The sequence below is a fragment of the Pogona vitticeps genome, chromosome 2, assembly GCF_051106095.1.
Source record: "Pogona vitticeps strain Pit_001003342236 chromosome 2, PviZW2.1, whole genome shotgun sequence".
Classification (NCBI taxonomy): Eukaryota; Metazoa; Chordata; class Lepidosauria; order Squamata; family Agamidae; genus Pogona; species Pogona vitticeps.
The window spans coordinates 58,697,723-58,713,581 of NC_135784.1; the positions used below are offsets into that span (position 1 = coordinate 58,697,723).

The following is a 15,859-nucleotide window of genomic DNA, read 5'->3' on the forward strand; positions in this document are numbered from 1 at the left end:
TCTGTTTATGAAATCATACAATTAGTCGCTCTACTTCCCCCGCAACTTGAACCATGGTGTCACAAGTTACAAGCAGTGTGCTGTGAACATACCAGGGAAATTGCCTTATTTTCTCATGCACATCCTCAGATTGTTGTTTTTTTGGTTTGTTTATTCGTTTATTTATATCCTGCCTTTCTCCTTAAAAGAACCCAAGGTGGCTTCAGATTTTTTTCCCACTCTAAAGCTGTAACATGATATTACTGCCTTTTAAAACTGTTATTGTTGTTTAAAGTATGTTTCTAAACTGCTTCACATTTTAGAACAGCTCCTCTGTGTATCAAACGTGAAAATATTTGGACAACTAAATTGGAGTGGTGTCTTTGTAAAAGCTGGTTGAGAAAAATGTCCATGTGTTTTACATTGTACTGAACCCGAAGGGGGAACCCAGACTTTCTTATCTGCTAACCAAAGTCTTTAATATCTGAAAGGGTTTAGATCCAGCAGGAGGATAAGGAGTTGGTTTTTATCCATTCCTCCCTCCTACCGAAGTTCCCAGGGCTACTGCTCCAACCATGTGGGCCAGAATTTTAGAGGGTGCAGGAGATGTAGGATGATGGGCAAATTGATAAAAGCCTCTTCCTAGCTATGGTGATGGTAAGGCTATTAGAGGAACATTCCAGCTCATAGAAGCAAAGTGTGGTTTCAACCACTAACTTTCCAGTTACTGTTATCACTCAGCGAAATATGTTTTACGTGATTGCTTGCGTGAGCACTACTTGATTGGGTGTATACGAATTAAGAACCAAGAGCATACTTTATTTCATTGTAGTTATTGCATATGTGTCTTGCAGGCAGCATCCTCTTAGCAGCAACATTTTGTTCTATTGGTGAGAGAGCATGGGATCTGAAATGGTGGCCACCATAGACCATTTTCTAAAGTGCTTCTTATTAAGCATAATGTTAGTCCTGACTAGAATAAATGAACTGAAATCCTATGCATGTATTCTGTGGCATAAGATTTATGGTATCAGCAGCTCAACATAAAAAACATAGATTAAACATTTCCTACTACCCAAGTCCCCTGTGGGCTCTTTCACTTTCGGTGAAAGCTCAAGCTACCCATGTGAATTTGACCAAACTCCGGGACGCAGTGGAAGGCAGGAGGGCCTGACATGCTCTGGTCCATGGGGTCATGAAGAGTCGGACATGACTTAATGACTAAACAGAAAGAACAACACATGGGGGCTGCAGGACAGGAGGTAAATGTCTTTTATTAGCACAAATCACCACCAACAGGATGGCTTTGCCAGGATCAGAGTTTTTCATTGATTAAAGACTTCCTCTTTCTGTCCGGTGCCCCCCACGGGTTACAGACAACCGGGGGGGGGCCAGGGTGGGAGGAGGAAAATGTTTAGTTTCCAAAAAATTGTCTTCAGCCTTACACTCAAAACTTAGATGAACAGAATTTCAACCATTAGATGAATGGAACTTATGAACACTCATGTAAATAGAGTTGGTTGAACAGATCTGTTCTAGTTGGGACAAACTGTTGGATTTATCCCCATTTTTTCCCTTTCTACCAAGAAATCTGCTCAGTTTGCTTCCATAGTTCACACAATATATACGGTAACATGGCAAGCAGTAGTGCTGATGAAAAGAGTGAGCACATGTAATATGTGTCCATTAGATGGGCATGAAGCACTTCATGCCGTGCCATCTAAGTGTTCACTTTCCCCTCCTCCCCTGGCTTGCTTCCATCCATTGACCTGCTGGCACGCACTGCTCCTTCCTTCCCCATCATATGATCTACCATTCTGGCAGAAGCAAGGACTTCCCTTGCCATTCACAGGCTGCACTGCAGGAATCCCTGCCCTGCCTCCTCATCTGACTGGACAGTTGCTGGAGGAGGCAGAGAAATGAAGTCTGTGCTTCTGCGAGAATGCAAGATTGTGCAACAGGCATGGAAGTAGCAGCACACTGGCAGGTCGGTGGAGAAGCCAGCCAATATGGCTTAGAGAAGTGCCGTGCTGATGACTTAGACAGCACAGCACAAAGTGCTTCGTGCCCATCTCCAGTGCCATGTATTGATAGCATACTCTGTTTTAACTCTTGTTTATTTTGCATTCATAAACATTTGAAATTAAAGAAAGTGCCAAATTAACAATGAAGGAAATCATATTTCTAGAAAGATTGCTTTTAACACTTGGTCATTCTTTCTCCTTGTCACAGTCAGAAAGCATTCCTTTACTTGTGAGGATTTAAGTTTATCCATCTATACTTGCCATCTAGGTGATTACTGAAACATTTGTAAAATCCAAAGTAAAAGTCTTTGGAAAATTTGTCAGCTTCTGAAAGCCATAGTCTGCTCGGAAGCTTAGGGGAAATGGGAATGTTTCCTTATTGTGCTATAGCAAAAATCATATTGAGGTTTTATAACAGACTGACTCTTAATTTTGTTGGTAAATCAAGAAGTGAGCATGAATGTTTGTTGCTGCTGGCTGAAATGCATGATTTGCTGCACAACAGCAAATACCAGTAAAATCATGGAAGCAAAGAATTGGAAGGGGCCTATAAGGCCATCAAGTCTAACCCCCAGCTCAGAGCAGGAATCCAAATCAAAGCAGATCTGACAGATGATTGTCCAATTTTCTCTATGCCCACTTTTTGACTTTATGACAATTTGCCAATGAGATTTACACCAACCGTGTCATGCGAGCAGGCAATACAAATACATTTTGGACTATGTGGGCATTTAATAATCAGATTAAGGCATGTTTTAGTGCTGTGATGAAATAGCTTCATATATCATATTCCTCTAATTCAGAGCAAATCCATTTATCTAGAACTTCATGTTAAAAGATTGAATCTGAAAACAAAAAGAAAAGGAGGTAAAATCACATCTAGATAGCACATTATGCCACCACCTCACAACTCTTTGGAGCATAGTTTACCATTCTTGGCAATAATTTTTGAATGGAGAAGGCATGGAGGCCCTTGGAAATGTGGTCAACCTGTATGGCCCACCCTTTGGCCAGCTCTGATGTAAAAGAACAATCAAATTTTATATCAAACCCTGAACTAATACTGTAAAGCCAAAGAAAAGCATGTTGGGTTAAAGGTACTAACTGATTTCTCTATCTGCCTCTCTCTCAATCTCCCTTTCTCTCTCTCGGTCTGTAGCGCCAGAGAATAGTGCTGGCATCATTCCAAAGACTATCGACGTGACCCTGTACAAAGAAGGCAACAGTTTTGGATTTGTACTACGAGGTCAGTGCCTTTTTAGCGGGTGATTAAAAAAGCAACCTTGTGTTCCTGGAGCATTTGTAAGTCAGGGAAAAGAACAAAGCGTGGTGTTTTAGGGACATCCCCATTCTAAGCTAAGCACATGAAAAGCAACTTTCAAAGACAGAGAAATGCATGTAATCACCAGGGTTTTTGTGCATGGCTCTCTAAAGCCTTTGATCAGTATCTGCTGAAAAAGCTTAATGTCTTCTATTACCATACTGGCTTCTTGCCTTTTATGCATTTATGGTTTGTACATGATTATTTCCCCCCTTTTTTAACAGGAGGAGCCCATGAAGACTGGCACAAATCAAGGCCGTTAGTCTTAACGTACGTTAGGCCAGGTGGCCCGGCAGACAGGTAAAGTGTGGACTTGTTAGCTATAGCTTGGAAAAGTTAAGTGTTTGGACAACACATCCCAGTCACCGACTCTGTAGGGTGTGAGGATTCTGGGAGTTGTAGTCCAAGAAAGTAACTTTCCAAACTCAGCATTTTGCAATGTTGCTTAAACAAACAGATGTTTAGCCAAACTGTTTAAGGAATCAATTAGTTTCAGTATTTATGTACATGCAGAGTTCCAAACATAGAAATGGCTGCAGCAACCTGAGGATGTACCAGTCGTGTGCAACCAGATACAGTGGTGCCCCGCATAGCGAGGTTAATCCGTTCCGGATTAACCTTCGCTATGCAGAATCATTGCTAAATGGGTAGGGAAAATGTATTGAAACGCACTAAACTTAGTTTAATGCGTTCCAATACCTTTCTTACTTACCCGTTCAGCGAGGATTCCAATTGCCGGCAGCCATTTTCGCGCCCTCGCTAAGCGAGGGCACGGCGTGAAAACGGCTGCCGGCAGCCATTTCCGGGCTTCCGGCAGCCATTTTGGAGCCGCCGAACAGCTGTTCGGCAGCTCCAAAATGGCCGCCGCAATACCCGATCTTCGCAATGCGGGTTTTCCCCATTGCGAAGATCGGGTATGTTTCCGTATAGTGATCCCGAAAAAGGGATCGCTATACGGAAACATCGCTATACGGTGCACTCGTTAAGCGAGGCACCACTGTACAAACATAGCATCTTGTAGATCGCTGTGGCAGCTTTTGCAGTTGAACTGAAAAAATCTTGAACAAGTTACTAGCCAAAGTTCTTCAGCAGCTTTACATCCCAATGTTTGTTTTTAATGCTGCTTGTTTCTTGTATAGAATTTTCCCAAGCCATAATTTGAATGCTTATATGCCAGGACAGAGCAAAGAATTGCAAGCCTGATAGTTCTTTTCTTTTGAGCTAGTGAGCTAGCAAGCCATTCATTCATTCATTCATTCATTCATTCATTCATTCATTCATTCATTCATTCATTCATTCATTCATTCATTCATTCATTCATTTGCTACTTAATTAGCTGTACATATGATTTGATAGAAGCCTTTAAGATGTATCATGTGTAGGGAAAGTGTGGCTGCTCCACTGTTTCTGAACTGCAGCTCCTAATATTTGCAGCCTTCATAGTCAATAGTGAGGGGTGAAGGCTGGATGTTCCTCATCCCTACCCTACTATTTTGCACAGCATTGCTCAGTGTTTCCTGCAAAGAGATCCAAGTGTGGTATAGTCTTCTCTCTCTCTCTCTCTCTCTGTGTGTGTGTGTGTGTGTGTGTGTGTGTTCTCTCTCTCCCTCTCTCTCTCTCTCTCCCTCTCTCTCTGTGTGTGTCCTTTTGAAATGGCCAGGGTGTCAGGCACTTGAAAGCCTCAGGAAGCTGGATACATGTGGAGAAAGCTTCTGCTTTGGATAACTATGAACAGCTGTACGCTTGACTCTTGGCTTCCATTTTCTTTCCCCATCCCTTTCCAGCTGCATATGTGATTTCGTTATTAGCACATCACCTCCAAGCCCTTTAAGTTTGTCTACTGATGCCACTCTGGTGCTTTTCCTGAGATGTGTACGAGCTTCCACTGCATGGATGAGCTTCATACCTTGTTTTGGTATCATACAATCTCTCAGTGTGCCAGACATGGCTTGCATGATTTCTGTTACCTGCCAGTCTCTTAAATAGTGAAGGCCATTTCAGAATATATACCAAAACTGTAGGTAGGACAGGGCAACCAGGGTTTTGCCCCGGGGCACCCAGATTTAGAGGGCACCAAACTTAAAGCTGATAAGAACTGACACAGCTGTGGTGGTGTGCACACACTGCATCTCTTTGCCCAGGAAGGAGGCCTAAGATTGTGGCAGCAGTGGCATTGTGGAGCATCCCCATCCTCTGAAGAAAGAGAAGCTGTCTAATGGCAGAATGAATGGGAAGCAAACCTGCTGGTTATGGTTATGATGTGCATTTGTGCTTGTTGTTAACCATTAAGCAACAATCACAGAAACAGTAGCAACAGTGTCAATAAGAAGGAATGGAGAACCTTTGGCATTCCATATGTTTTAGACTTCAGCACCTGGAATCCCAAGCCTGTAATGCCATTGATAAAAGACTCTGTCGTCCAAAACATCTGGAAGACTAAAGGTTCCTCATGCCTATAGCATAGGTATATGAAATGGTGACAGTCTAACAGGCCTTGTAAGTTTTAATTTAGTGACATATTTTGGCTCCTCATATATTCAGGATCTGTGTATGCCATTTTTTCTGCAGGGAAGGCTCTTTGAAAATTGGTGACAGGCTCCTGAGCGTTGATGGGATTCCCCTTCACAGCGTGAGCCATGCTGATGCGCTAAATATCCTACGTCAGTGCAACCAGGAGGCACTCTTCCAGATTGAGTACGATGTCACCATAATGGGTAAGGGGTTCTGGTGTGAACTGTGCTTCACAGAACAGGGGTTCCAGTGTTAAGGGGCCATTCACTTGCCTATTTGGTTTCACTGCAGAAAGGGAGTGTGTCTGATAGAGAACATTTCCTTTCCTGTATGTAGGCAAGCACGGGGCAGGTTGAGATCCTTGGAGTGGCCAGGATTCCATTCTCAGCAAACGTTTGACTTAAGATTTGTTATGAAATGGTTTGATTTGGGGTGGGGGGGGGAGAAGCGAAATGTGGTTAAATGTGGCCTCCTGTACTACATACTAAGTATTCTCATTTGGTCAAGAGCTCTAGATGAGTGTAACATCTAAAGAGCCTCCCACGAGGCTTCTCAAGTTTCATGCACCACTTTGCTGCATTGTGAGCAAATACTTGGGTTGAGGGAAACCAAGTGGTTGCCCTGGTGCAGCATCAGAAAGTGGTAGAAAGGAGAGTGGTGCAAATTGAATACATTGGGGTGAATGTTAGCATTTCTGTGTATAAGAACTGTGGTGGAATGAGCCTTTTTGTCCAGGAAAGCCTAATAGAAGGCTTAGAGACTTCAGTCTGGCTTCACAGGAAGAAATCTTTTGTTGGGAAAGGAAAATTCAATAAATTCAATAAATAAATAAATAAAAAATGAGAGTGTTATTTAACAGACAACAAAAAGTATTAAAAATTTCCACCAGAATGGTTTACTCTTAAATCAAGAGGAAAATTAATCTGTTGAGCTGCTGTCTTTATAATGGAGACATGTAGCTTCTGTTGAACAACACGAAGTGTGTGGTATAACCACATCTGGATAAAGCCCCAAATTTAACTAGTAAAAGAAAGAAAGAATGGAAGACTGGTCACTTTCCTTTGGTCTCACCTCTTTCATAGGGATCCTTAGCAAACTTGTATTTTCATTTATGAATCTAAAATGCTGAAATCCTGCTACACTGCTCAATAAAAGGAATAACTTAAGAAATCTCTGTCAACAGTATCTGTTGAATACTGAGTTATATGGGTGTGCATGCAAAAGATATCTTTGGCGATTTCTTAAGTTGAAACAATTCACCGCCAAACGTTACGCCTTTCTTTGTTCTATTACTACTATGTCTAGTGTGTAACATTCAAGTTTCCTATCAGTTTGGATCTGGAAATCCCACAAGATCTTGAGTTCCTCATTTTCTTACACATTCTCTACTGGATGTTGCCATTGGTTTTTGGAGGCTGGCAAGTTTTGGGTTTTGTTTGTTTGCTTGTTTGTTTGTTTGTGTGTGTGTGTGTGTGTTTTGCACTAATTTGTCATTCTGACATGTCTAACTTTGTAATCTGTGCAATCTTTGGACATTCACAGACGAGGTGTGACAGTTTCGTCTTCTTCTTGGCAGAGTCACCTTTTGCTGTTAGCACTTAATTCCTTGGATCTTAGCTTTCATCACATTGGCTTGGATTACTTCTGTGTGTGCAGCAAAAATCCAGCCTTCAGTTTCTTTCTTAAGGGTCCCCAGTTTTAGCCATGCCCATGTTGAATTATGATCATGCTTTCCATCAATATTTCCCAGGTGTTGTCCATGTAGTGTTTTATTTTTCCAGCTGTTTAATTTATTTTCAAGTTGTTGTTTCTTATATAGAGTGTTTGTTTCTGTTGTTTTCAAAATATTCTCCATTTTCACTGCTTTCAGTAATATTTATCTGCTTGTACTGATACAATCATTTAGGCTTCTTTTTTCCTCCTCTTACTACCTGCTGTATTTGCGGCGTCCGATTTTTCATGGTAAATATCATCTGTCCACATCACTTTTTGGACAGATGATGATGATGATGATGATGATGATGATGGGGAGGATTTCTGAATTTTCACATATTCTCTGTGACCTACATTTGAACCTATACGAGAGTACAAATGTGCTTAGGAGTAATCTGGCCTTTGTCACCAGATGACTCATAAATATGTCCAAATCCACCCATAGGCTGCAAAGAGACATGTCATAGAACTCCTCCCATCATCATCATCATAGTTGTTATTGTTATAGTTATTGTTGTTTTTTCTTAGCTTTTCATTTTTTGTTTTACTTTTGTAAGCTCTCTTGGGTCGTCTTGAGGGAAAAGATGAGAGATAAATATAAATATAAATAATTAAGAAGATGATTAGTCATGAATAGCCTCCAAGGTGCCATCAAAGTAGGTCAGGGTCCTTGTTATTGTAATCTTATCAACATACTGTAATTGCTCTGCCATTATATCAACACGGAGTGGGTTTTTGATCTGAAGTTGGCAGCTGGTAGAGTTGCATGTAAGCAAGAGAGGAGTCTTGGTTGCTGAGTGAATTCTGGGACCCACTGCAGAAATTTGGACTGCCATCGCCCAAGTCCAGTCCAGTACATTAAGAGGTATACACATATTAATCACATTATATGCTTGTTATACAGCTTTTGTGATGATGCTGATACTCTTACTCTGTGTTCAAAGGCTTCTCTGTAGCTAAAGCTGACACACAAACAGATATGAAGACAGAATTGCACTTCAGGAACAAAAAATGTACATATAATATAGCAGGAACCTTTTTTGGATGCCTGAATAAAGAACAAAGCTTGTTCTTAGCTGTTGCTTCCTAGGCATAAGACAAACTGTGGTACGAAGAATGGAAGGAAATAAGAGCCCCACTTCCTTTTGTATTGCAGTCTTCTGTCTCCTGCTTGATAGCAAACCCTCACGTGAAATGTTCTGACACACAAAAACTTTGAATTTTACAGACCTTGAGTGAGAGATCTGTGGCTTTCTGTGCAGCGATTTGGAACCATTCATACTAGAAAGTACTGAACAGACTGTATGGCTGATGAGTTTAAGGTTACCGCTGAGTCCAAAGCTGTGTTGGCTCTAGAAGCTCATTGAACTGTTGAAGAGTGTAATGCCTCTGGGGGGGCAACAGACTGGACTGTCTATTTTTAAAGCCTTTCTTCCCTGCCGCCGGCATCCCCTGCCCCCACTAAGCTTATGAACCACATCACCACATTTAAACTCTGAAGTCAAGGGAAGAAAAGGCCAACAGTGTCCGATTATAATTCTCATTTACTACCAAAGCAGTAAATTAAACAAGACTGCATTTCTGTGTGTGCCTAGGCATCATTAGGGGCTGTCACATTTTTAGAAATGTGTAGCTCAATTGTATATGCCTGTGAGCAGAAGAAGGCAAGATGAATGCAATAGCTGTCCAGTAGTTTAGGATGCTAGAGTGCAAGGAGTAAAGATATGAGTGCAGCAGTCGAGACTAAACAATATTAAGATTTTTAAAGATACTGTAGTTATCCTGCAATTAACCAAAAGTGAGGCTGTGTCCAGTTATATCATCATGTAAATATGTATTTGCATCTAACCTGTGGCACTCAGAGTGTATCATCCTGGTCGACAGAACTGAAAAATAATAGGCTCAGATGAGACACGGGACGATTATTTCACCCTTCCCTTCCCTCCCTCGCTTTATTTCTGTAAAAATTCATTTACTGCACTTGGTGTTTATTTTGGGGAGAATGGCTGTATTGGTGTGAGAAAAGAAAGTTTTTCTTAAGAAGTGTAAACTTCCATTAGCCATAACACCACCACCCCATTTACATTTAGGATTTTGGTGTGCTTTCAGTCCAAAGGCATTGTGCAGCTATTTTTTTCATTGAATTGTTTTTTTTTTTCTGGTAAGATGGAAAGAAGAGTATGCATAATACTGACCCAATATTTAACAGATACTCAGGTTTTGGTAAGGGATGTGGTGGCGCTGTGGGTTAAACCGCAGAAGCCTGTGCTGCAGGGTCAGAAGACCAAGCAGTCGTAAGATCGTAAGATCAAATCCAAGCGACGGAGTGAGCGCCCGTCGCTTGTCCCAGCTCCCGCCAACCTAGCGGTTTGAAAGCATGCAAATGCAAGTAGATAAATAGGGACCACTTCGGTGGGAAGGTAACAGAGTTCCGTGTCTAAGTCGCACTAGCCATGTGACCATGGAAGATTTTCTTTGGACAAACGCTGGCTCTATGGCTTGGAAACGGGGATGAGCACCGCCCCCTAGAGTCGAACACGACTGGACAAAAATTGTCAAGGGGAACCTTTACCTTTACCTAGGTTTTGGTTAAAATTTGTATTTGTTATATTATACCAGTCAATGTTTTTATAATTTTGATTTACCATGCCTGGTGTTTTTTGAACTGCACCTTTGAACTGCAGAGCTGGAAGGGACCCTATGGATCACTGAGTCCAGCCCCTCTCGAGGAGGTACAGTATAGGAATTGAACCCGCAGCCACTGACTCTGCATACAGAGACCTAAGCATCTGAGTTATATCTAGCAGTTCATGTTATAGAGATCCCCGTGCTCAGAGATGAAAGTGTGCAAGTGTTGAAGAGACATGATTCGGGCACATGTTCATGTTTGAGAAGTCAGACTTCAAAAAAGGTCTGTGCTTAAGTCCTGAAGGCCTATCACAAAAAGAGCAAGCTAACATACAAATTATGTGGCATAAGGAGAAAAACACTTATTCTGTATGTATATTTAAATGCTTTCAACAGTTAAGGAATTTAATCTCTGAAGGATGAATAATCTGTATAATCTATTTCTTCCCTAAAATCAGGTCACAATTATCCTATTTTTAAAGCTTGTAAAAATTATTTTTCATTTTTCTTAGCAGTTTTTCTGTAAACGTGATGATGAAATGGTTGCATTTGTAGTAATTGACTCCTAAATCTAACAAGAAGTCCAACAATCTTTTTTCCTACTGATGTGTTTCATTTTTAAGTTAAATAGCTGTGTGGTTACCTCTATTATCTGAAGACCCAGAAGTTATTCTTGTACAGGTTTATAAAGACTCCCTGTTGCTGTTTCAGTCCTTAGTCTGATGTGTAATTTGAGTAGCGCATCTAACAACTTTGGCTCTTAATTCTGAGTATTTTGAACAATGAATCCCATATTAAGATAATGCAAATATTCTACATTTGGTTCTGTGCAAATTACAAAAGTAAATTTGTAATAATGCTGTCCAGCCTCTGAACTTGGATTTTTTGCTTCCAGAATTTGTATTGTGTCATTTCAAGAGCGCAGGATACCCTTTACAGTTTGGCTGGAGCAAACTTGCCTACCATGTTTCCAAACGAAACTCGAACGTGATTTTGAGTAGCTCCTCCAATGAGACATGGAATTGAGAAAGCCACAAATGCTACAGAATGGAACAGATGCACATTGACAGAGATGAGCAGGACAGATGTACAGATTGCAAGTAACTGGCATGGGAACAGGCTTTCATAGACATCTATCTGATTCATGTTTGCTCTGTACGGTTGGTTGATATTGATACAAACTGGCTTACTGAGGTAAAGCACAGCAGAGTGAATATTTTCTTATTCCTCTGCCTTGTAGGCACGGATATTCCGTCAGTTTGGTTTGCTTCTGGAGGCCATCCAACATCTGTAACTCCATCATGACAGTTTTCTTCCTTATGTGTGGGGTGAAGTTGGAGGCAGATGGCTCTTGTGGTCGACCAGACCAGATGTGCAGGATATAAATAAATAAATAAATAAATAAATAAATAAATAAATAAATAAATAAATAAATAAATAAATAAATAAATTGTGTCTGCTTTTCCATCTGCAGCACAGACATTTTTGATGTTGTTTGAAGGGAAGAGTAAAAGTGTTAGAATGTTAGGAAAACATCCCCCCTTTTGTCTTAATTGTCTTAATTGCAAATGTAATGGAGATCCAGAGGGTTTTTGATCTGCAGAGGTGGTGTTGCACTGCTCAGCACAACGGCTGGATGTGCACCCGTGAAGCAGGTCTAGAGAAGGATTTATAATCTTCCCATTGAAAAGGACTCTTTACCATGCCCTCTCCCTCCCACTTGGTTTTCATTTCATTTCCTTCTCTCATGGATGAGCACTTGCTTCTCTCTTGTAGCTTCTGGGAGTCAACTCCTCACTGGGTACAACTCAGGTACTTAGTTTCAAACCAATCACCCAGTGGAGAGCTCCTAATCTGCACCTTAGAAGCATAAAAAGCATTCCTCGGGGTTAGTTTGAGAATTAAGTGACAGCTGAGGCAAGGATAGCTTTGATCTAGAAACCCGGCAATGTTTCAGCAACTCAGTAATCCTTCCTATGCTTGAGTGGAAAGGGTACATATCAATATCTTGCAGGCGGGGAATTCTGCAGTTTGTCGAGCACCTATAATATATTTTGTGGTGCTGGACAGATAATAAACTTTTATCTATTTTCTGAATAAAAGTATCACTTTTTCTTTAAAAAAAAACCCTAGACTTTCACTTTGTTCCCTTTGCTTGCGGTATTTAAACTGGAGGATAACCTTTTAACTGCAGAGCTGGAAGGGACCCTATGGATCATCGAGTCCAGCCCCTCTCAAGGAGGCACACAGTGGGGGATTGAACTCCAAAGCCTGAAGCTCCGCAGCCAGAGATCCAAACCACTGAGCTATCCAAGTTGGACCACAGTTGTGGGGTGGTGATGATGGAGATGACAACCATGTAAGACTGGTGGTGCTTCTCCCATCTCTGATGGCAGGAGAGTTTGAGGTGTCACTCTGTCTGATCTAAAGCATGGTGGAGTTATGGAAGCTGACCCCTCCCAGTGTATTTCTCCATGGCTGCCCAGGCCCTCTTTTTCCCCAGCTATGATACAACCTATTTCTGCGAAAATAAGACCTAACCTGAAAGTAAGCCCTAGTATGATTTTTTTTCAGGATGCTCGTAATATAAGCCCTACCCCAAAAATAAGCCCCAGTTAAATAAAACCCCACCCTCCACCACTGTGCTGCAACCAGAAGAAGATGCCATGACTGCATTTGAATAAATGTAGATTGTTGTTAATGAAAACAATAAAACATCAGGCTCCCCCTGTTACATACAGCACTGATGTTACCTGTCTGTCATGGGTTTGGAGGGAAAGTTCCATCCTATGGGGAGTGGAAGGCGGGACATCAGGAGGAGGGGCTGTACTGTATAAATATGTGATGCCTGTGTGGTGAGAGAGAGATGCTGAGACACTGTGAGAGACACTGGGATGAGACGAAGCAGCAGCTGGGAAGAAGAAGCTGTTGTGGGAGTCTGTGTGTCAGACAGGGTACTTCTGTGTGTCAGAGTACCAACCTGATAGGTTCAGGTGTCTGTTGGTTAGCCAGAACTGATAGGTTCAGGGTCTGTGCTTTAAGTTAAGGGTTCTGGGTGAACCAAACTGTATGCTTGTATGAGTGAGAATAAGCCACGTTACTTTATCCTACTCACCTGATTGTTTATTTTTCCCTGTGTGTATTTTAAATAAACCTTATTCCTTTTATTGTTTAAAAATCCATCCCTGGTCTGTGTGACTTCTTAAAGGGAATGGTTGGTGGCAGCTTAGTGTAACTGTGTGACATGTCCCAGTAGGTCTGGGTTTGTCACATTGATTGGTGTCCAGCGTGTGGGATACGACTGGTCCAGTTGTCCAGCGGTCCAGCAAAGCCTTGGCAGGTGTGCCCAGAGCAAGGGGGGTCTAGTCAGGGACAGTCTGAGGCGCGTAGGTAATCTTCTAGGTGTACCTCACGGGGGGGTGCACTAGTGGAAGAACGTGCCAACTGGGGAGACTTAGATTAAGGTGCTCTGAGGCAGCCTAGTTTTGGCGGGAAAAAGCTGAGGCAAAACTGCGTAGTCACAGTGAGCTAGCTTGCCAGCTGAGAGGCCCAGCAGAGGGGGGTAGGCTCTGACTCGATACTGTTGCAAGTTAGTGCTGAAGAACAGCAGCAATCTCTAGGGAGAGCTGGTTCTGAGGCAAGAAGGAAAAAAGTGGTCGTTTTATTTTGAGGCTTGACTTTTTAAAGCAGCCTGTTCTGAGGGGGGATTATGCCCTTGACTCGAAGCCAGATGGCCGAAATGAGTGAAGTGAAAGACCCCCAGATTGACCAAGGTTCTGAGGATGAATTTGGCTCAGTGCAAGGTGACAGCACAGGAGAGCAGAACCCAGAACTCAGAAAATTGCTCATAGCCCAACAGCATGAACTGAGGATGAGGCAATTTGAAGTGGAGGAAAGAGAAAGAGAAAGACAGAGACAATTTGAATTGGCATTGGAGAGAGAGAAAATGGCGTTTGAATTAAGAAAACTGGAACTGATGAACCAGAACAATAATAATAATAGGGATTCTGAGGGAGGCCAATTGTCTAAGGCTGACCTGAAGAAATTCCCTGTGTACCACAAGGGAGATTGTCCTGAGGTGTTCTTTTCCTTAGTGGAAAGAGCGTTTGTGGACTTCTCAGTGAGGGAAACTGAGAAGATGACCATCATGCGATCTTTAATCAGTGGTAGCCTGGCTGAGGTCTATGCCGAGATGCCTGAGGAACTGATGAAAGATTTTGCAGAGTTTAAAAAACTGGTGTTTGCCAGACATGGGATAAATGCAGAGCAGCTGAGACAAAGATTCAGGTCCCTCACCAAGAAACCAGAACAAACTTTTACCCAAGTGGGGGCCCAATTGGTGAGGCTGCTTGAGAAATGGCTATCGCAGGAGGGGACAGAGACCTATGAGCAGCTTAAAGATTTGATAGCGCTGGAACAGTTCTATTCAGTCCTGCATGGGGAATTGAAATTCCAGGTGAGGGAAAGGAAACCGAAATCTGTGGCAGCAGCCGCAGAGATCGCAGATTTTATTTCCCAAATAAGAAAGCCCTTGGGTGAGGGGAAATCTGTAGGTAAACCCAAAGAAACCTACAGCAAGTACTCTCAGGGACCAGGGAAAAGCCAGCAAGGGGGAGGGGCCCATGGTGAAGGGAAGCCCTCAGACATGAAACTAAGACCTCAGATTTTGGAGGGAAAACCAAAACAAGATGAGAGAGAATCAAAATACACCAGAAAATGTTATTTCTGTCAGGGAAAGGGTCATCTAATCTCAGAGTGTGAGAAATTAAAGCAGCTAAAAGGAATGGTGCCTCAGGAGTCTAGTGGGACCAAGCCAAAAGCTGTGTTCTGTGTCCAGAAAGAGCAAGGCTCAGTGTCACAGAGGGAGCCTGTTGCCATGGCTACTCAGTCTGGAACAGCTACCTCTGCTGATCAGGCTGAGGAAAATGGTCCTCTTGTGGAGGTAAAGCGCTGCTTGCTGATAAAAACAGATTCTCAGTTGTTTGAGACAGCAGGGGTGGACGTAGGAATACTTGACCGTCAGTATAGGGGGCTGCGGGACACTTGTTCCCAGGTAACCCTGTGCCATCCAGATATTATTCCTAGGGAGTATATAATCCCAAATGAGAGCATGAAGGTGGCAGGGATTGAGGGGCAGATAATCTCACTGCCAGTAGCAGAGGTACCTGTCAACTTTCAAGGCTGGAGGGGAGTTTGGCGGCTAGCGATTTCATCTACTCTGCCAGCAGCCGTGCTCGTGGGAAATGACCTGGCTGAACATGTGAAACGGGTGCTAGTGATTACACGCTCACAAGCCACCACAGAGACAGTTCAGGGGGGTAATGATGAGCCAGAGACGGAAGCAGAGGGGAGTTCAGAAGCTGTGGTGGAAACCTTAACCACAGACAGCAGATTTGGACAGGAACAAAAGGCAGACGCCACTCTCCAAAAGTGTTTTGAACAGGTGACTGACGCCCAGCTAACACCTGAAACCCCAGTGAGATTTCTGGAGAAAAAGGGGATTTTATATAGAGAAACCCTGAGGAATATCTCAAAAGGGGGAGATGGGATCAGAAGTCAGCTGGTGGTACCTGAAAAGTATCGCCCCATGATCTTACAAAGGGGTCACTCTGACATGTTTGCTGCACACTTAGGGGTGAACAAAACACAGCAGAGAATCACACAGAATTTCTACTGGCCTGAC

General features: G+C 42.5%; 1 protein-coding gene across 8 annotated transcripts in view; it reads left to right on the forward strand.

Annotated features, from left to right (window-relative positions):
• Window positions 1-15,859, forward strand: part of GRIP2 (glutamate receptor interacting protein 2) — a 557,587-nt gene that overhangs the window by 443,275 nt on the left and 98,453 nt on the right. For all 8 annotated transcript variants that reach the window (XM_072989504.2, XM_072989505.2, XM_078385239.1 and 5 more), the window contains exons 5-7: window positions 3,163-3,249; window positions 3,549-3,624; window positions 5,893-6,038. In XM_072989504.2, the coding sequence (XP_072845605.1) occupies window positions 3,163-3,249; window positions 3,549-3,624; window positions 5,893-6,038 (309 nt within the window). The remainder of the gene's footprint in view (window positions 1-3,162; window positions 3,250-3,548; window positions 3,625-5,892; window positions 6,039-15,859) is intronic.